Source organism: Podarcis filfolensis (assembly GCF_964270895.1).
Source record: "Podarcis filfolensis genome assembly, chromosome: 1".
Lineage (NCBI taxonomy): Eukaryota > Metazoa > Chordata > Lepidosauria > Squamata > Lacertidae > Podarcis > Podarcis filfolensis.
In genome coordinates, this window is record NC_139604.1 from 68,445,261 (window position 1) to 68,466,212 (window position 20,952).

Sequence of the window (20,952 nt, forward strand, 5' to 3'; positions counted from 1 at the left end):
AAACAAACTAAAATAATTCCACCCTTCTAAAAACTGCTTTCAGAAAGCCCAGAATAGGGCTCTCACATGACTATGTGGACACCGACAGACTAAAATTAGAAGTGCAAACCCTTATTGTCAACTGAAAATAACACACACAAAGACGCTCTTTTCAAAAATATCTTTTCTCAGACAGTGCAAAATATATCCCTCTCAAAATATTTCAAGACTTCACCATAGCTCTTCATACCTGGTATCATACAATGAAGACTCCTGATGTGATCCTGTGTAACTCCACTTTCTGTGCAAACCTTGTCTATGAACCTAGTAATGAAGCGTACGACAGCATTGGCAATGTCATTGTTCTCAGAATCCTCAAACCCACTTTCAGTATCATAACTCTCAGCCACACTGCCTGCAATGCTAAAAAAGCAATTCTAATCAGTTAAATCTACATTGGAGCAAAATAAACATCACTCTATTTGAAAATAATGTGGTTGTCCCGATTACATACCTATTTGTGACAATGCTATTGCTTCCACTCTCCCAGTCGCCCGTTGCTGAAGTTCTTAGGAGTTTGTTTTTACTGGTGTCCAGTGGCACCAGCAGGTATACCATGAGGTTAGCAAAATGAATTGCCTGACTGAAAACCATACTTTCTTCACTTTGTACTAGTTGCTGTTGAGTCTCTTTACTAAGTGTTGGCCACAGACGCATCTGCTCAGCAGCTAAGTCCATGGCAGTCTTTTCTTGGGCCTGGGCATCAGAATTCTTCTCCTAGGGGAGAAAATTAGACAGTAGAATATTATACTGTAGCTTTAAATTATTTCCGTTCTTTTGGAATGGGGACAAAGGCTGCCTATAAATTATTTATGAGACCATATAACACCGGTCTTGAAAGACCTACACTGGCTCCCAGTATGTTTCCGAGCACAATTCAAAGTGTTGGTGCTGACCTTTAAAGCCCTAAATGGCCCCAGTCCAGTATACCTGAAGGAGCGTCTCCACCTCCATCATTCTGCCCGGACACTGAGGTCCAGCGCCGAGGGCCTTCTGGCAGTTCCTTCGCTGCGAGAAGCCAAGTTACAGGGAACCAGGAAGAGGGCCTTCTCGGTAGTGGCACCCACCCTGAGGGACGCCATCCTACCAGATGTCAAAGAGAAAAATAACTACCAAACTTTTAGAAGACATCTAAAGGCAGCCCTGTTTAGGGAAGCTCTTAATGTTTAATAGGTTATTGTATTTTAGTGTTTCGTTGGAAGCCGCCCAGAGTGACTGGGGGGACCCAGCCAGATGGGCAGGGTATAAATATATTATTATTATTATTATTATTATTATTATTATTATTATTATTATTATTATTATTATTATTATTGTTATTATTATTATTATTATTATTATTATTATTAGAGAACCTTTGCTGAAGAACCAAACATAAGACAAAACACTGTGCAAAGAATAACTATTCATGAACCACAATGCAGGATTTGGTACTGAAGTTGCAGTTTTCTTGCTCATGGGAAATTATGCCTCTACACCGTCCACGTCCTGCCCCCAAGTTGTGCTACTGCATACTAAGCGACAGCAGAACATTATAGAAAGGGTTCTCTACTGGTTGATGTCTCAAGATGCACTTTGCTTTTTGCATCCACATTGCTCAGGGGTGGGGCAAAACCTGGATCTGCCTGCAAAAAAAATTCAATTCCCAAATGCCGTACCCATCTTATCCTTTACTTTCCATTGCATCGGAAATTAGATCCTTGTGCAAGCACAGGGCCATGGCTGGTCTTAAAATTTAAAGAACTATTTCTGACATACCTACAGAATCCATAGAAAAAGGAATGCACAACATGGAGCGATTCTGAAGGCAAGTCTAATTCACTTATAGCCCTTTCAGCACAGCATCAATTTAATGTACTTGTTGGTGGGTTTAATTGTTTTTGTTTGTTTCCTCATTGCAGTTTTACAAGCTAATATATACATTAGGATTTCATTCTGCTTGCAAACTCTTGGCTCGTTCTCATAGTGAATATGAATTGGCTCGAGAACTAACTGCCTGGCATTCAAAACTGCCTGGCACAGATGATACTGTCCAATCTTCTGTAGTGCTTGAGTCAGTGAGCCACGTGTAGCTATAAATAGCTTATAGCACTGAAAAAGTTTCATGTTTTCACATGCCAGATTTCAAATCTAACAGTCGTTCTCTGTAAACGAAGTGGATGGCACGTAGACACAACATATTGTAGCCTAAAGAAATTAGGGCAAAGGTAACTGGCAACTGTTTTCACATAACCTCATTTTTTTAAGGAAAAAGCAGCAGGAACCTACAATTGTATGATCAGCCTTTTAGACTTCTGAAGAATATGAGGGAAAGCTTCAAGTGTGCGTATGTGCTACAACTGCTTCTATTTCCCAATTCTGCTACCATTGTTCTCTGTTGCTTCCCTATAGTACAGTTAATACTGGTAGCAACTTTCCTGTTCATGGCTTTTCCTTCATGTTTGATAGTCCCTAAAGTATTTAGAGGAACATTACTGACATGCTAAGATGGCAGAGTGCCTTCTTCTATTACTTTGTCTAGAATTGCGAAGTTCCTGGCATTTTACTGGTTTTGCCATACTGGAAAGATGCAACCTGTTCCTTTTATAACAGGACAATTAGGTCATGCCTATACTTTACTTACTTATTTCATTTATGTACTAACTTTTTCTTCCAAGGAGCTCAAGGTCGTGTGCATGGTTCTCCTCCCCGTTTCATCCTCACAACAACCCTGGGAGGTAGACTAGGCTATGAGACAGTGACTGGCCCAAGATCACCCAGTAAGCTTCATGGCTGTGTAGGGATTCAAACCCTTGTCTCACAGGTCATAGTCCAACACTCTAACCATAGTCCAACACTCTAACCATTACGCCACACTGGTCCAGATGTAGCTCAATATCCATCCCAGCTTAAATCATTATAACACCCACCCACCCTGCATAATCCCTGTAATACCTGCAGTACAGGTGCAATAATATTATTGACACCAGCTATCATGTCTAATCTGCATATCTTTGTTTAAAGATGACTCTGTAGTCACACAAGCAGAAAGTATATTTCCAGAGTCATGCAGCTTCATATTTTTGATCTGTCCAATTTCAAATACCACAACACTGTTTATGAGCCCCCAAAAGGGAGGAAAAGGTTAGAAAATGAAAGAAGAGAAAGAGAGCAACATAACACAGAATGATGGCACACTGTACAAAGCAACACGAAATGGGAGCCAGTTTATGCTGCAGCACTGACTTGCCTTTTCAGCTCTGCACTGGACATAAGACTTCAAAGCAAGTCAATGAAAGGGAGAAGGAAAACTTACTTTATCTGTGGCTGAAGTTACTGTAAAAGCCACAAGCAAAGGGCTGATTTTCATATTAGTTTTCTACACATGTGCTCTTAAGACCCACCCAGGGATGGTGGTGGGCAAGATTCCTGCGTTGCAGAGGGTTGGACTAGATGAAGCCTGGGGTCCCTTCCAACTCTACAATTCTATAAGCATGTATTGGATATCATACATGTTCACACAAGCTGGTCACTGACTCTCTCTTTCACTACCATCCACTTCTCATGCCCCCCCAATAACTAATGCTTTCCCCTCTGCTAGCCATGGTCAAAGAACCATGTGGACAAGTGGTCTTTCTCCCCAACCACTATGCCTACACATCTTGATGAAAATTTTACATTTTTACCCCACACTGACCAGATTGATGCTTATACCTCCCCAAGGTCTTAAATTTGGAAAGAGCTCTGGTAGGGGAAAATCTTTGGCTTATGCTCGGGACAAGAATTTTTATTTTTCATGAATGCTGTGTGCCTCTGAAAGAACTTTTAGATGCTCCTGGTACAAAATCTACAGTATTACAATGCCAATACAATTATACTGCATGATATAATGGTCCAGAACAAAAGTTGTTGTGGAATTAGATAAGACATGACAGCTGAATTAGCCTTTGGGTTCCAATACAAAGTAAGCTCCAAGATTTGTGCAGCTAAACTCATACACAGTTATTCATTACTGCTATTGGGGGAAAGAGTTATTTTGGAAATTATGTTTATGCACCAGGGTGGAAAATCTGCATTTTAGGTTTCCTTTGGCACCAATATTCACAACATCTACTATCCATTTCTGATGGGGGCGGGGGGACATTCTTAAGGGAAGGCTAAAGTTTTGTCTGGGAATGCTGTCTGATTTGAAGCAGAAGGAACAGAGTGCTGCCAAAGCTAGAAAAACATGCAGTAATGCATGTTAGGACTGTGAGCATATTAAGATATTCTAAGGGAAAGCAAACATTTCTTTTGTATTAATGAATTATCCTGGATAGTTGTGTTGCTTTATATATAAAACATCTTAAATCTTGTCCACACTATTAACAAGTTCATTGCAACTAGTACCATCAGATTTAAGAAGTCATTCCAGTATTTAGGAAAACACCCCTTGCCTGGCATATTAATTCAAGAAGGCCCAACAAACTATACAATATCAAACATTTTATTTAACTAAATGCCAACTGACTTGAACACAGATTTATTTTAGCTTATTTCTTTGCTCATTAAAATTTCTATATTATTGTTTTACTTACTTTCTGCTTTAAGTGTTGTGGATGATTGTCTTCCTTAGCTGAAAGATAGAGTGAACGAATTTGATTTTCCACATCACTGTAAAAGTTTGTTTCCCAGAACTGCTGGTTAGCCCATATTGGATGATCTTGAACACAGGTGTAAACAAACTGACTGACTCCAGGAGCTAGTTTCTGAAAGCACAATGATGAGTCATCAGATTAATTTTCAAGAGTAGGAACAACAATGTATTCAACTGTTGTGGCAATAAAAATCATTAATGAGACAGACAACTAATCTTAATGATGTATGTGTACATATAACAATCATGAATATATTCTCTCCTATACATTCATGTTGAGTAAACTAGTGGGCAACTCAATAATAATTCTGTTTATCTGAAGACAAAAATCTTACAGAAGGCTCATTCTTGAGTATGAATGTTGCAGCAAGACAGATAGAGGTACAAGATCCAAAAGTGAGAACAATGTGATAGTGGAATATGTAAGCTTGGTTTGCTCTATTTTCACCTGATTGAACTCCAAAATTTGCACTGAAATTTGTGTGTAGAGAGTAGCTTTTCAAAGAATCTGAAGCAGGTCTACAAGGTACATAAAGCAGTATTTTCAATTACACAGTGCTTTTTTTATATCAAAGCAAATGTCTTTTCAAAGGTCCTGCAAATAATGCAGAGATGGCTCTGTACCCCCCCCCCCCATTTAATGTACTTGTTGAAACTTCAGATACTCCACCTACATTGCAGCATTGCATTCCTTCCATATTTATATTACAAAATGAGGATTAGCTTTTAGGGTCACTGAAATCAGATGCACTGCATATTTTGATCTGTTGTCCAATCATATACAAAGTTATACAACATTACAATCCATCCCAAAACAATCCTAAGTTCCAAATTATTCCAGACGTTTCCCTGATTTCTATTTCTATTCGACCTTTCTGAATTAGCTTACAGGTGTTTCATTGGAACTGTTATTCAGTGCAACCAAACAGCAGCCAGCAGATGGCAATAGATTTCTGTGGAAACTACATGCCATTTCTCTGTAAAGGCAGCCTAATAAAATAGTGGCGCTGACTGTCTCAACAACTGAAAGATCAGTGCTGAACTCTGCCTAACAGATCTGCCTGTAAAATAGAAATCTTACATACACAAAAATATCAATAGTATGCCATGTGACTACATTGTTTTCCTTGAAATGATATCCATGCTTCCCCATTAGTCCTGTACTCCCCTGATCTTAACCTCTGCTAGCCTACAACAAAACCTAAATGTACTCCTCTCAGCTAGCTTCTTGGTGTGGTTCCATATAAGGGCATAAGAGACAATAAATTAGATTTCAGTCCTGATCAGACAGGGATTATGCTGACAAGTGGCCTATCTGACTTGGGAGATGATATGGGAGTTAGCTTAGTTGGTAGAGCATGAGGCTCCTAATCTTAGGGGTGTGGGTTTGAGCCCCACTTTGGAAAAAAAGGTTCCTGAATTACAAGGGGTTGGACTAGATTACCCTTGTGGTCCCTTCCAGCTCTACAACTGTATATATATATGATTCTATACAGCCTTTTATTCTGGATGGGGTTGCAGTTTGATAGTGCTTTTAGATCTCTAGAAGCCCAAGTAGCATTACTGGCACAAAATACCTACCCTCAATTTAGGCTGGTACAGTATGGCCTCTCCTAGACGAAGAAAATCCAGCCTCACTTACCGTATTTTTTGCTCTATAAGACTCACTTTTTCCCTCCTAAAAAGTAAAGGGAAATGTGTGTGCGTCTTATGGAGCGAATGCAGGCTACACAGCTATCACAGAAGCCAGAACAGCAAGAGGGATTGCTGCTTTCACTGCGCAGCAATCCCTCTTGCTGTTCTGGCTTCTGAGATTCAGAATATTTTTTTTCTTGTTTTCCTCCTCCAAATACTAGGTGCGTCTTGTGGTCTGGTGCGTCTTATAGAGCGAAAAATACGGTACATACACTCTGGCAACATTGTCTATGGATGGTTACAGTGTGTTGTACATTGGGCTGTCCTTTAAGATGGCACAGAAACTACTGTTAGTTCAGAATATGGCTACTAACTGCAACTGGGAATTTGGAAGACATCTCACTGATCTTGAAATGGCTTCACTGATTTCTGGGTCCAATAGGAAATGTGGGTTTTAACTTTCAAAGCCTGAATGACAGCACCAGAATAACTCAATGCCTGTCTCTCTCCCCCCCCCCCCATAAACCTGCCTTTCATGAGAAGCTGTTCTGTTCTGTGACACAGACTTTTCTGTTGTGGCATCTTATCTTTGGAACTCATTTCTCAGGTACAGTCAATAACAACAACAACTCCTTCTGATGTTTTAAGTAAAACAAGAAAGAATTACTCTAAGATGAATGGGAAACATTGGAAATAATAAGGGGCCTGGTGGAAGCGCAATTTCATAAAAGAATTATGGGAAAAGATTATAAATTTAAAAACAAAGATATTGGAGTATTAAATTTCACATGATTTATTAATAAATTATATGGTTGACTTAATAAAGAAAGAACACACTGAGATGTTCTTCCTATATGGCAGCTGTCACTAGAAAATGCCATGCAAAGAATTGAAGATCTCAGGGGACATCTAATGTTAATGAATGGATAGATAAAACTTGGGAATTTAACTTAATGTCTAAGTTGACATTTTCTGAGGTCAAAGGAAACAACAAAGATGAAATACTTTTGTAGCAAAGGGATTCTGTTACTTAACTACAGTCAAAATAACCTTCCAAATATATGGTATGGTTTTGAGATGCTATGAATTTTAAAGTACTAGTAGTTCTTTTTTTGCAGGCCCAGTTGCAGCAAGCCGAAGATTGCTGGGATGGGGCACAGGTAGCAATAACTACATGACAACATTTTGGGATCGAAAATGACCGCAACTTTATTGATTACAGATGCCAGTAGGCTTTGTCATAGGCATGGGGTATGTATCCAAAATCAACCAACCTGACTGCTTGCTGATTACATCATCAGGGTCAATACTGGGTTAAGGGACCCCATATGACACACATCGAGGACACCATTAAGGGAGTTCTATGGTCTGTTAGCCCCCGCCTGGACACACAGTCAGAATTCTTCCCCTTGGACCCATTTACCGGGGTACCCTGATACTTTGATCTGGAGGAGGGGGAAGGGTTAGGCTCCTTTCCACGCCATCTGATTAGACTAAGGATCCGGCCCAATGTGTTTTTCCACCAACAAGTTGTGACAATTGCTGTGAGGTAGGTAAAACCTCCAAACCAGCCCAATTAGGCAAATTCCTTCCTGGCCCCCAATAAAACAATCAAGCAATTCCACGGCATTCATACGCACCGCCTGCTTGCCCACACATCCAGGTTTAAGTGGTTTGAGGAGAGACCTGAGTAAAGACGGGCTCAAACCAGGTCCACTCCCAAATGTCCCCCTGCAGTTTGGCCATGATTGGCCAATTTAATTTTGAACAGCAGAAAAGTCCTATCATTCTCCGATGACACAGCCCAGCTGTGCAGGGACTTTTTGCCCCCAACCAACTTGCCCACAGCCACACCAGACCACAATTGCTGCTGCTGCTGCTGAGCAGCATGGTAAGCGGTTTCTTCCTCTTCTTTATCAGTTTCATGTTATCTGTTTAACTTACTTTATTAGTATTGCAGTTTATGACTGTTGTGTGTTCTTCTTTTGGGGTTAGAAATAATATTTATTGAGATGGTATTGTTTCTAGTTTTGCAAACTGCAAATTGATAAACAATAGTGCAATCCAGGCCTGCTCACACCAGACTGTCAGGAGTTTGGACAGAGCCAAGGTATTTCTGCACCCAGCTTTGCCAGCTGGGTGCCATTGACAGAGAAATACATCACTGTGTCCGTGCTGACTTTCCCCTTCTGCCCACCAGTGGAGCCCAGTGGAAAGCCCAAAGACTCAAAATTCCAAGGCAGGGGATGGGATGGGGCTGAGCTGCCCTGGAATCTGCTGGATCTTGAGACAGTCTCGCAGCAACTGCAGGCCAGCATCAGGCCTGATTTGGGTTTGACCGCTGCATCAGTATAGAGCTGGTGCAGGGATCAGGCCCAATCATCCTGCCGCTGCTACTCTCTGGTTGCTGGGAGGTGCTGTGCCGCGGATGCAATGGTAGTTCTGCTGCTCTGCAAAGCCCCACCAGTGTGTGAATAGATGTTAATTGCACCCCACATGCTTACTGCAGCAGTCCAGGATTCTGGTGCTGATACTGGCAATCTTAAGAAGCACCAAAAAAATATTCACATAATGATTTAATAACGGACTCCCTGAAATGGTGGCTAGATAGATGAGGAAGGAGCAGTCAGTGAGCTTATCCAGACTCATCCTCATAGAAAACAACTATTAATCTGTAATTACCAGTTGTAGGGAGTTCCTACAATATCCTGTACACTTCTTTAAATCACAGGACACTGTGAACTCTCCCTCTTCTGCAATAGAATGTACACCCAGCGAGTTTATACAAAAAGGGACAAGGGAGCAAGGTTATTCCTACATCTGTTGGAATGGACAGGATCTTATCTGATTGTTGCTGGAGTAAGTCTTGTGGAAATAACCTACAACAATAAAATGCATCTGTGACACACCATGATAGAAAAACTTATAGAGATGTAGAACCAGGAGCATGGCCATCTCGCGTGACTTGTTTTGAAGGGCCCTGCAATCACAATTTAGGATGTGTATATGTGCATAGGTGTATACATAAGAAAATACAGTTTACAGCTCTTTTATTTAGGATATGTACATTTGTATCATGACTGGGCACAAGAAATCCTGATCAAATATAAGAGTGTGCTCTCTCTCTCTCTCTTTCTGCAAAGTAATCTATTGGGGCATGATCCTGCCAAAGAACCTTTAAATCTCATTGGCTTCAGAAGGGAGAGATTTTAAGTATATGTCTAAGACTCCCACTGATACCCTTTGGGTTTTAAAGTGCTCTACTTGGATAAATCATGCTCAGTATTTTCAAACTGCACTTCTAAATGTGCAGCCTTAGTACAGTCTTAACAATGAATGTGCAGATTTCTCCAGGGTAATGCAAGGTACAAATATTTAATTTCCAGTTCCAAGATCACAATCACATTCTATACACTTACAAAAATAACGTAAAGGTCATTTTTGCCAAGATCATTTTTGTGCCAAGTTATAAAACCCCAACAGGGAGCATCCTAGATGCTCTGACATATGTTCATAACAATTATTGTGTGAAAGGCGCCACTATAATGTGTATCCAAGAATGTTCCTTTGTGTGCCAATTTCAACATGATTAAAATGGGTAAAATATTGATACTGAAGACTACCTGTGGCCCTACATCTATATGCAAAGCATTATGATAAGCAAAATAACTCTTAGCTAAAATAGTGGTCGCAAGAACATTCAAATTTTAAGGTTGCTTTTTGGTTCAGACACCATACTAAGTGTATTCAGAAGCTCAGGGTAAACACAATCAGCTCTGCTATCCACATGATTATGGCACATGAGATTGAATACCCAATAAGACTTATGTTTCTTGAAAAAATGGCCTAAGAAAAAAACATATGAAAATAATCATTATTCCATTAGTATGTTCATTTCATGGAAAAGGCTTTGAAAGTACGCAAATGAGGTAGGGCCCTAGTGATACAGCTTATTGGCGAAAACCATTTCCTCAGAAATAATGTACACAAATCAAAAACCGAATGCCTTGTCTGGGGAATAGGTAGGAAAGCATGGGTGGAGGAGGGCGTAGAAATATAAACAATGTCTCAGACTATGAATTATTCTGCTAATCCCAAGGGCTAGATTTACAAAATATCTGACCAGTGTTTAAATTCTTAACCTTAAATTGAATACTGATTAGAACGTTTTTTAGAGAGGAGATCATAGACCAGTGAGAAATCAAACAACTGTCATGTAATTTTTTTTTTGCAGGGGTGGGGGGAAGCGGCGGGGAAGGGAATAATTATATATAAAACTTTTAGCTGAGTTAATCAAGCAAAGGGAATCAATGATCTAAAAGAGGTCAGTTATATAATCTAATTCACATTGTAATTTCTCAATGAAATGTCTAATATTTTTCCTTAGATTTTATTATATCTGTGCAGTTAAAGTTAGTCATTCCTAAGGAGGCCATCCTAAACTTGTTTACATAAATTCCACTGAATTCACTGGTATGTATTTCTGATCAAACAGCACAAACTCCATAGCACAGACATAGTGAGGCTGCGTATACAGCATACATTTAAAGCACATTCTTCCCCAACCATCCAAAGAATCCTGAGAATTGTAGTTTACCCCCCACAACAACAGTTCTCAGCACCCTTAGCAAACTACAGTGCCCAGTATTCTGGTGGTAGTGGGGGAGTTCTTTAAAATGTACAATAAGTATGCAGCTGGAGGATCATTCTGCACTTTTCTGTGAAAGCTCAGTGGTTTAGAGCACAGCGCCACCCGCATCCCTTATCTGGCTATCTAGGGTAATGTTGTGGCCAGGAGCCATCTCAGGTTGGGGATCCAATTCTTAAGAGGTAGTATAAGAGCTTCTAAGACCAGCTATTCTATTGGATAAAAGCATCTCTGTCTCAGCTTTAAGCATTAACCCACAACCAGTTCATTACTGAAGTGAACCTTTGTTTAGGACATCCATTTTCTTTCTAGAACTAAATGGAAAGGAGAGGAAATGCTATCATCAGCATAACGTGAATGCCACACCACATCCCAAATCTCTAGACATCCTTACACAAGAGCTCATGCATATGCTATGTAGCGCTGGAAACAAAATGTGCTGGATCCCTAAGTCTAAGCCCATGGGGTTGAGCAACAGCTTCCCAGTACCACCATCTAAGATCTGCTTTCCAGGAAGAACTAGAGTCATTATAAAACAGTGCATACAAGCCACATCCTGGGCAGGTGATTTAGATGAATATTAAGGTCAATTACATTGAAAGTAACTCATAGGGCAAAAAAATCAGGAGGGACCATCTTCCCCAGGTCAGTTCCCATGGAAGATCATGCACAAGGGCAAGCAATGTTATCTCAGTCTACAGGGTGGAAACTAGAAATTTGAAAAAAGGGAAAAGGCAATCTATAGGCAGAAGTATTGCTAGGAGAAAATATGTACATAAATTTATCACGCACTGTTTTGCTACGACATTCCTTTAACAACTAACACTGGAAAATTAACATAATAGGCCGTCTTCCATCAAAAGGAAGGGAAACATTGTATCTTGTACAATTACGTGTTATTTATATTTTAAACAAATTCCAATTGTATTACTAATGGTAAACAGAAACACTGTTTTCTGCCCCAAAGGCTAAAGTTGTTTGCTTGCACAGGACATTACTACACACAGTGAAGAGTGCTCTTCCTGACTTAGATGAATCACACTCTTTTGATTTCTTAGGTCTAGTAATTTAAAATTGAACTAGAGTGAAGTTATAGTGGTGTTTGTATGAAATTTTCTTCCAGGCCACAAGTATGCATCTGTTGTACTGACTTGTTGTCCATGAATTTAATGCTGACGGCTATGAGCTTGTGGATTTCTTCAGTCACATCCTGCCCTGTCAGGTTTTGTAAGAGTCTAGTCACTGGGTATTAACTACTGGAATTATACTGGACATCACATGAGGCACAATATATTGTAAACAGAAATTCTTTCTCGTTATTTTAATTACACATGTGCAATGCCCCTAGACTAAACGTCTTGGAAGCCACAGGCTTCATGAAAACTTTAAGAAGCAATTGCCAGATCACATAGCTAGCCTTCCACCAAAGCAGATTTTCTGATTACTATGAAGCATTTTGCACTAATATTACTATTTTAAAGACACAGAATTCACAGCATTCCTACCTGACGACCATGCTAACTTGACTTAGTAAACGTTTTTAGAGAAAACTCACTGGTTTACTGAATTAGATTAGAAGAAGCTGCTTCCATTTTGAAAGTTTGGTATACATGCATCCAATCTAAACAGTATTTAATTTTCAAAGTTTATTGTGAGCATCGGTACCTATAAAAAGAATTTCTTCATAGATTAATAGAAAATACTGTTGCACTCGGGTCCTGCTTAAAAGGGTTTATCATAGGCATTTTACAGGTAACTGTGAGAACAGAATGCTGGACTAGATAGGCTCTTCTTAAGTTCTTAGCAAACTACTAAGGAGCTGGAATGAGGGAAGGATAATATCTGATGGTTTTTAGGAAGTCATTTACTTCTAGAATAGAGCCAGACATTAGAAAGACTAGGTCCTATTTACATGTAATGGAAAGCCATGGTCAGAAACATACAATGGTTTACCACAAATGAGCAGTATGCTGGTACACACTGTGCAAATCACTGCACTGCTGCTACCTTTTCCGTGCCAGCTGTGATCCCAAGAAAATCCCCACCACACCCCAGATTTAGGGGGAAAACCTCCTTAGTAAAAATTTTCCACTGGGATAGCAGGCAGGGAAAGGGTTAAACATCTCAATGCGCTCCATGCTGATGAAAATCATCCTTTTAACTGTAACATAAACCAACCCACTATGCATTTGGGGTTATGTCTAAATATGACCATGAATTGAATGAATTCTGAGTAAGACAACCAAATCTCTGACAAGCTTGGTTCTTTAAACTAGTGTGTTTGCAAAGTGTGGTATGCGGATGGGGGTACATGAAATGGCTTCAAAGGGTATTATTAAAACTAAATTCTCACAAGAAGGGATCTCAATTAATATAGAGGTATACAAACACTTATTATCAAATTTCCAGAAAACCACAACTTACCCTATAAAAAGCAGTTGTTAGTGGCAGCAGTGCTCCAGCAATGTTGTACTCTTCTGACGTTGAACAATCCTTCAAGTTGAAACAAAAAGAGGAAGTTAGCAAGTTATTCTAATCAGCTTGCATTTTCAACTGTAATTAAGAGGATTACCCACAGAGAGCTTTGAAGACCAGAAAGAACCCTACTCAATCATGATAGAAGCAAATGTAGCCTCCTGGTAGTTCTTTAAAAAACCAAACAAACCTGAAACAATCTGGAAAGCAGAAAAAACTTCCATCTGAGATGTCTATTTACAGCTAACCAATCCTTTTGGTGCCTATATTATAATAAAGCCTCTTTACACTCCAGATTGCATCAGTGTAGTCAGGTATAGTGTGGTCAGTATATTTGTGTCAGTGCGCCAGGTAGCTCAGTTGGTTTAGAGTATGGTGCTGATAATGCCAAGGTTGTAGGCCACCTGCATATTCCTGCATTGCTGGTTAGGCTAGATGACCCACAGGGTTCCTTCCAACTCTACAGTTCTATGATTCTTTGATCTTTGTGCCTGTGTTGGGAAGTAACTGAGTTCAGGGAAGGCACCTTAGGGAACACCCATGTCATTTAGACAGCAAGAGACCATTTTAAAAAATAGTCTATTTGTGTAACTTGGGGATACCAGGCTGTGCCACCCCATACTGATCAGATTTCATCAAGCAGAATGAATGAGGGAACTGTAGGGCTCTGGATTATAGGTTGCAAAAGAAAAAGTAAGGCACCCTGGATTGTCACAAATTGCCAGACAAATCCAAGAAGGACATAGGTTTGACATGAAGTCACACTTCCCTCTGTATAAAATAGAAGTACTATATTCAATTGCAATAAATAGAACATACAATATTATTTTGTGGAATTTCTTTTGAATATAGAATCCAAGTTTCATTGACAATAGTATGGTTTTTAAATGCAGATAATGGTGAATAGTGTAGTAATGCCAGGCTTTATATATAAAAATGCTAAGATGCTAAAATCCAGGATTCACAAACATACTTCTTGCAATGATTTCTTCCCCACTCATCTGCAATCCCAGAGACTAGATACAATAATTAGCCATAGGCTGTTTAACAACAATTGCCACTGTTGTGATGGTTTCCACTGGCCTCCAGTAATGTTTGAGATTTTCTTCCTCTTGAGCTGCATTAGCACTACTGCAGAGTTCTAGATTCTGTATGTACTTTCCTTACGCTTCTGACAATTCATTCAGTGCATTTAGATTTTGTATGTATTTTTAGTTTAATTTAGTTTCCACATGACATCAGTACATTAAAATAAATGACAAAAACCACACAAGCAACAATGTAAAGAGCACTGGAAAGCTAAATTTAGAATATTTGTTCGGATTGTAACCATTTGATTTCAATCTCCGTAAACATTTCAAAAAGTTAACTGAGCTGCCAAGAATGCAACTCAGGTTTTTCCAAAGTGAGTATAAATCAAGCGATTGCAAACCAAATTAAAATCAACCCACAATTGCAATAAAAAGAAGCAGATGGTTCTTTATGCGTTTTAGGGTTTAAATATGTATGCGTATATTTATTCTTGCCCTTAATAATTTATACCACTATTTTCTTAGCAGCAATTAATCTACTTGGAAAGTTAATACTGGAACCTGAAAGGACCAAGAGCATCAGGAGTGATGAGAACAAGGAAATAAAAGGGATTTTTAAAAAATAATAGAGCAAGAGGAAAAAGAAAGTGTATGCTAGAAAAGGTTTAATATTCAGTATGCTTAAGTTATGGTATCAGTGAGACATCCAAGAAGGTGGGGTGAGTGGGAGCACAGTCAATTACACACATATATATATATATATATATATATATATATATATATCTCAAGGCTGATTGTGACCTCTTTCTCTTGCTCATCAGATTGGCCTCTACATGCCTGAGTGACTGCCACCTGGTTATGCTGCACTGTTGCCTCTTAAAATTTGTCATGTTAAGGCATCTGAAGGCAGTCCTGTTTAGGGAAGTTTTTAATGTTTTATGTTTTATCAAGTTTTTACTATTCTGCTGGGAGCTTCCCAGAGTAGCTGGGGAAACCCAGCCAGATGGGTAGGGTATTATTATTATTATTATTATTATTATTATTATTATTATTATTATTATTTTCGAGTACAAACCATGGAGGGGGTGGGCAGAGAGATTGGACAAATCAGAAAGCAGGAGAGATGAGACAGATTAGTTGCTCCTTTGTTTCTCTTTTGCTGTAGCCATTTTAGGAAAAAACCATGGCAGGAGAGGGAATTAGAAATGGTACCATAGGAAATAATGAAAATTGTCAGGTGAGTGTTCTCATAATAAGCTAACAAACAATTTCTTAGGAACTTGGTTTTTTGCTCCATAAGCAGCACCTGTGTGTATAGTTGTTCTACATTTACTAAAGTGAATCATTATTTTCCCCATTAAAACATTATTAAAACATTTCCCCCAGTCAACCAAAAACCAAGTTCTATTCTGAAAATTATTATAAAAGGTGCATGAAGGGATATACTGTGCTACAGCTTCATGCCCAGCTGTCACACTACCATGAAATCATACTAGTTGCTCCTTCAAACAATCTCCCCCAAAACTTGACAAGCCAAACCAAAAAGCTAGGTCTGATTTATTCATGTTTATCGGATTTGTTATTAAGCTTGGAACGTACAATGGTGTTATTAAAGGCTGACTAGTCCATAGATTATCCTGTTTCTGGTGCATTCCCCAGCACAAAAATGGTTCAGCAGGAGCCAGGCATTCATAGGTTTGAGTGAATTCAAGATGGAAAGGGGGGGGGGGGGAATGAGGGTTGAATGCAATTTTTCACTAGTCAGACTTGGAGACAATTAGTTCTACTGCAACCCAAAACAAATTTTACCTAGATTTACCCTCAATAGTATTGTTAAGTTTTGGCAATACAAAACATCTGTCTTGAGCAGCTCTACAGTACTTTAAAACTAACAGCGGTCAAAATCAGTGATGACACTGATAGAGTAAGATTCATTGTTCCTTCATTCTTCTCTTACAATAGAAAAAAGCTCAACCGTCACAGAAGAGTGATTTCCTACATTTCACATCAGTATTGTCACATTGCAACAAAAAACTATTAAACCTAAGGGCTCATGTTCTTCACTTCCCCCCCTTAAGACAATGATAAAATACAAGAATGACAGCCCCTATGTTTCTGCACATCTGAGTTTCTTTAGCAAAAATGCCATGCATGTTTCTGAAAACTGTCATGAGGCCCATAGCAATAAAGTTCAGCATACTCAGGCTGTAATCTTCTCCCAAGGAAATGGTTGGGATGCCAAGATGCCTTTTGACTTTTATTTCACAGCAGGACTTCATTCGCTGCAACTCTGTCCAAACCTTAAACTACAACATCTGTGATATACTGGCCCACAACAGAATTTGTAGAACTATTCTACAAATAGTTTTTAAATTAAGCAGTGGGATGCTTTATAACACATGACAAACTAGGAAGACAAAAAATATCAATAGACGCTGAGCATTACTGCTGCTCCAGAGGATAGGAACCAAATCAATGGATTCAAATTACAACAAAGGGGATTCCAAATAAGAATTAGGAAGAACTTTCTGATGGCGAGAGCTGTTCTGACAATGGAACGGACTACCTTAGAAGATGGTGGACTGGAAAAACACATTTTTCCCAAGATTAGGAATAGAGTAAGAAGATGGTATATGCATGATATGCACCAAGTGTGCTTCCACAGGGGGTTCATCACTAACACTACAGACACATCTTCAATTCTCTTCAAGTGGTGTGATATTTCCCTTTTACCTGAAATGGTAGGATATTTCTCCCTCATCCAGGTCTTGTTCAAGAACTGGATTCTTCCTTTTTTAAGGAAGTTGATGTCTGCAGAAGCATCAAACAGGACTCTGAAACTTTTATTCCAGATGAAACAAAAATTTAGGAAAATGAAAATAAGAGTGATAGGCAGCTGAAAAATGTCTGTTGTAGAAGGCCTAAACATAGCATTCTGTGCTGTTAGGAGGAAAACTAAGCAGATGTTAAGTGGGTTTTTTTTATTAAACTAACGTGCCTATATGAAAGGTACTGTATAGAACACAACACCTGACCTTTAATTGTCCACAAGTCACACATTTCAAATGAATTAATAATAATAATAATAATAATAATAATAATAATAATAATAATAATAATTTATTATTTGTACCCCGCCCATCTGGCTGGGTTTCCCCAGCCACTCTGGGCGGCTTCCATAGAAACAAAAAATACACTAAAATATCACAGATTAAAAACTTGGTAGATGGCACCTGCAAGCTTTCATTAACTTATATGATAGTTATATCATAGTTAGATATCTATAGTTAGATAATGAAAGAATCCATTATTTTCCCATACATTCCTTGTTGGGTTAATATTTTGAAAGTGTGCAAGCCTACAATATAAACCTAAAGTGATTTAATTGCCATAGCTTCCTTCTCTATGTTGTACTTTTGAAAGGAATCTAGGAATGTTTAAGAATTACCAGCTACTGTTCCCAGGAATCCCAAGGGAAAGCCAGGACAGTTAAAAAGATATCCTACTTAACAGTGCTATTTTGCAAGTATGATAATGCTACAATGGAGTACAGTACATAATGAAATATAATTATTTATTTTATAAAATTTATATGCTGCTTGATTATAGAAAAAACCTCAAACCTAAACAGATGACACCAGACACAGTAGGATTGGGGGCATGTGGGTTATGGCTTTCATAACAATTTTTTACTTTTTGAATGTTGTCTAGATTTCTACAACTGATTTAGGGTATTTTTGCACTGCTGAATCAGGAAATGGCATCCGTTTCTCTCCATCAGGTCAGGTTTACTGTAAACTGAATTGTGGGCATTGGCAAAGGTAAGTACACGTAAATTGCATATTGCTTCACCATTTTTCAAATTTCAGGGCTTGAACTTCCCTTTCTTGGAACTCCTGGAATGCTCAGCGGCAGGGAGGTCTCTCTTCAGAGTCCAACAGTAGTCAGGCATCATGGCTGCGTCCCAGCGACCCTGATACCTGGTCTCCATCTCTTTCATGTCCTGATGGAATCTCTCCCCCTGCTCGTCACTCATTGAACCCAGGTTCTCAGGAAACCGGTCCATATGTGAAAATACGTAGTGCATCTTGACGCTCATGTTGCAGCCCAGGTTTCTGAAAGCAGTCAGCATGTTGTTGACAAGTTCTGCATAGTTTCTGACCTTATTGTTGCCAAGAAAGTTCTTCACTACCAGAACAAATGCCTTCCATGCTTCCAGTTCCACTTCGTTCATTGACTTTCCGAACTCTGGATCTCTGATGAGCTGATGGATCTGAGGACCATCAAAAATGCAAGCTTTCAACTTTTCCAATGTCAATCCTGGAAAAGCCTGGCACAAGCAAGTGAAGCAGTCACCATCCTTGTCCAGAGCCTTGGTGAACTGCTTGATTAAGCCGAGCTTGATGTGCAGCGGTGGGAAGAGTATTTTGTCTCTGTCCACCAGAGGGTCGTTGATGACGTTCCTTTTTTTGCAAGGCACCAATTCCTCCCGCACAGGCCAGTCCTTCTTCGTGTAATGCTGAGCACGGTCCCTACTATCCCACATGCACAGAAAACATGGGTACTTGGTGAAGCCAGACTGTTGTCCCAACAAAAAGTTCACCATCTTCAGGTCAACACAAATAAACCACTTATGCTGATCATAACCAATTTTCTCCAGCACATACTTCACCGCTTCATAGTTCTCCTTCAGTGTACTCGAGTGAGCCAGGGGTATAGAGGTAAACTGGTTGCCGTTGTATAGCAGAACACATTTCAGTGATCGCTTGCTGCTGTCAATGAACAGTCTCCAATATTTGGGTTCGTACTGTGGCACTCCAAGCTTGAGCAGAACCTGCGCAATATCTGCACAGTACACCAAGTCCTTCTCTTCCGAGAAAAAACGGAGGTACTCTTGATGCCTGTTGCGGAAGAAGCTGATGCGAGCACTGTCAGAGAGGAGGTTTTTTTCCTTCAATCTGGATGCCAACAGTTTGGCAGAGTCCTTTGACAAGCTGAGGTCGCAAACTAGATCATTCAACTTCTTTTGGGAAAATGGATGTGGAGCATCATCTTCAAGAACCACTTCTTCTTCTTCATGTCCTTCAACACTGGAGGCATCTTCGTCACTAATGTCAGGAAGTTCTCCGAAGATATGCACTGGAATTTCATCAAAATGAGCTACAGGACGACGTGCTGATTGAAGATCAGGATACTTGAGGCTGCTCTGGTTCTTCCTGTTGATCCCAGCCGCACCAATTTATGGAAGATTTCGAGGTTTTATGACTTCAAACTGATCCCTTTTCGACATAATCACCCAGAACTATCGGACCTGAATACTTCTTGTCATTAAAATAATCATTTCCAATCAAAACAATTATTCGACATGGCATTTTACCCCCACCAACTTCTTCTAAAATGCTCCACACAAGCGTACATGTGAACAAAAACGTAAAAAAAGACATGTGGCCATAGCTCAAAAACTTGACCTGATTGAGCAAAACCAATGTGATTTTTGGATTCAGCGCATCAGATTCATCCTAAATCAACTGAAAAAACGCAGACAACAAATTTGTTGTTGACCGGTGTAATCAATGATTTGCAATATACTGCAGGCTTCAGTTACTTTAGATCGTATTCCAGTTGATCAAAACCATGTGGTACAAATGCCTTCAGAATCTCACTCTCACCCTGATATGCAAGGTATAGAAAAACAGAGTGCATCTGCTTTGACTATCCTTCACTGGTTCCCAATGCTTCTGGCACAGTGGAACATTATGATAGTGGCTACATGCAAAATGACAATGCAGCAATACTCTTCATAAGCTGAAAGGCAACTGTGCTAAGGTTAGGGGGAGGGTGGCCCAAGGCAATTTGGCACCTGAGGTGAAACATCCCACTTCTGCATCCACAATTGGGGGGGATATAAGGTATTGTCCTCAAGGGCTGTCTGAAGCCCAGCAGCAAAGCTGGGTTATGGAAAGTCTCCCCTCTGGCTGAACCAGCAGGAGTGGAGGCATTTTGCAGAGGCTTGCTGCCAATCCCTCTCTGCCCCTAGAGGCCAGGGATACCAGCAGCAAAGCTGGGGGGCAGAACCGCTTGAGGCGGCTGCTTCACCCCGCCTTATGAGTGGAATGGCTGTTAGGGAGGAAAGGAACATGAGAGAGGTGGCTTAGTATGGTGTGAGAACCAGATATACAAAGTGCATGCGTATCAAAAGTTACATTACAAATATAGTGATCTCAAAGTAACATAAAAAGCACTAATAAATAATTACATATGCAGTTTGATTATTTATGCATCCAGCAACATAAACTGATCAATTGTTAATGTTCTTATACATTTACTAAGAAAATATATAGAGAAAAAAATAATGTTTCCAAAGAGAATTAAAATAGTAATGGTGGGAATTAAATCTGCTATGTGTGTCATCTGGATGACTAGCAATGAAGTCTCAGTAAGCAGCACGTAGCAAGCACATTAAACAAAGCTTAATTAGAAGATCAGGGCTTCAAGTAATTTGAACAATT

General features: G+C 39.5%; 1 protein-coding gene across 5 annotated transcripts in view; it reads right to left on the minus strand.

The window, feature by feature from the left end:
• Positions 1-20,952, minus strand: part of SBF2 (SET binding factor 2) — a 233,040-nt gene that overhangs the window by 43,176 nt on the left and 168,912 nt on the right. For all 5 annotated transcript variants that reach the window (XM_083595457.1, XM_083595458.1, XM_083595460.1 and 2 more), the window contains 4 exons: positions 13,362-13,430; positions 4,596-4,766; positions 494-756; positions 230-402 (listed from right to left, as the gene is read on the minus strand). In XM_083595457.1, coding sequence (XP_083451583.1) covers positions 230-402; positions 494-756; positions 4,596-4,766; positions 13,362-13,430 — 676 coding nt within the window. The remainder of the gene's footprint in view (positions 1-229; positions 403-493; positions 757-4,595; positions 4,767-13,361; positions 13,431-20,952) is intronic.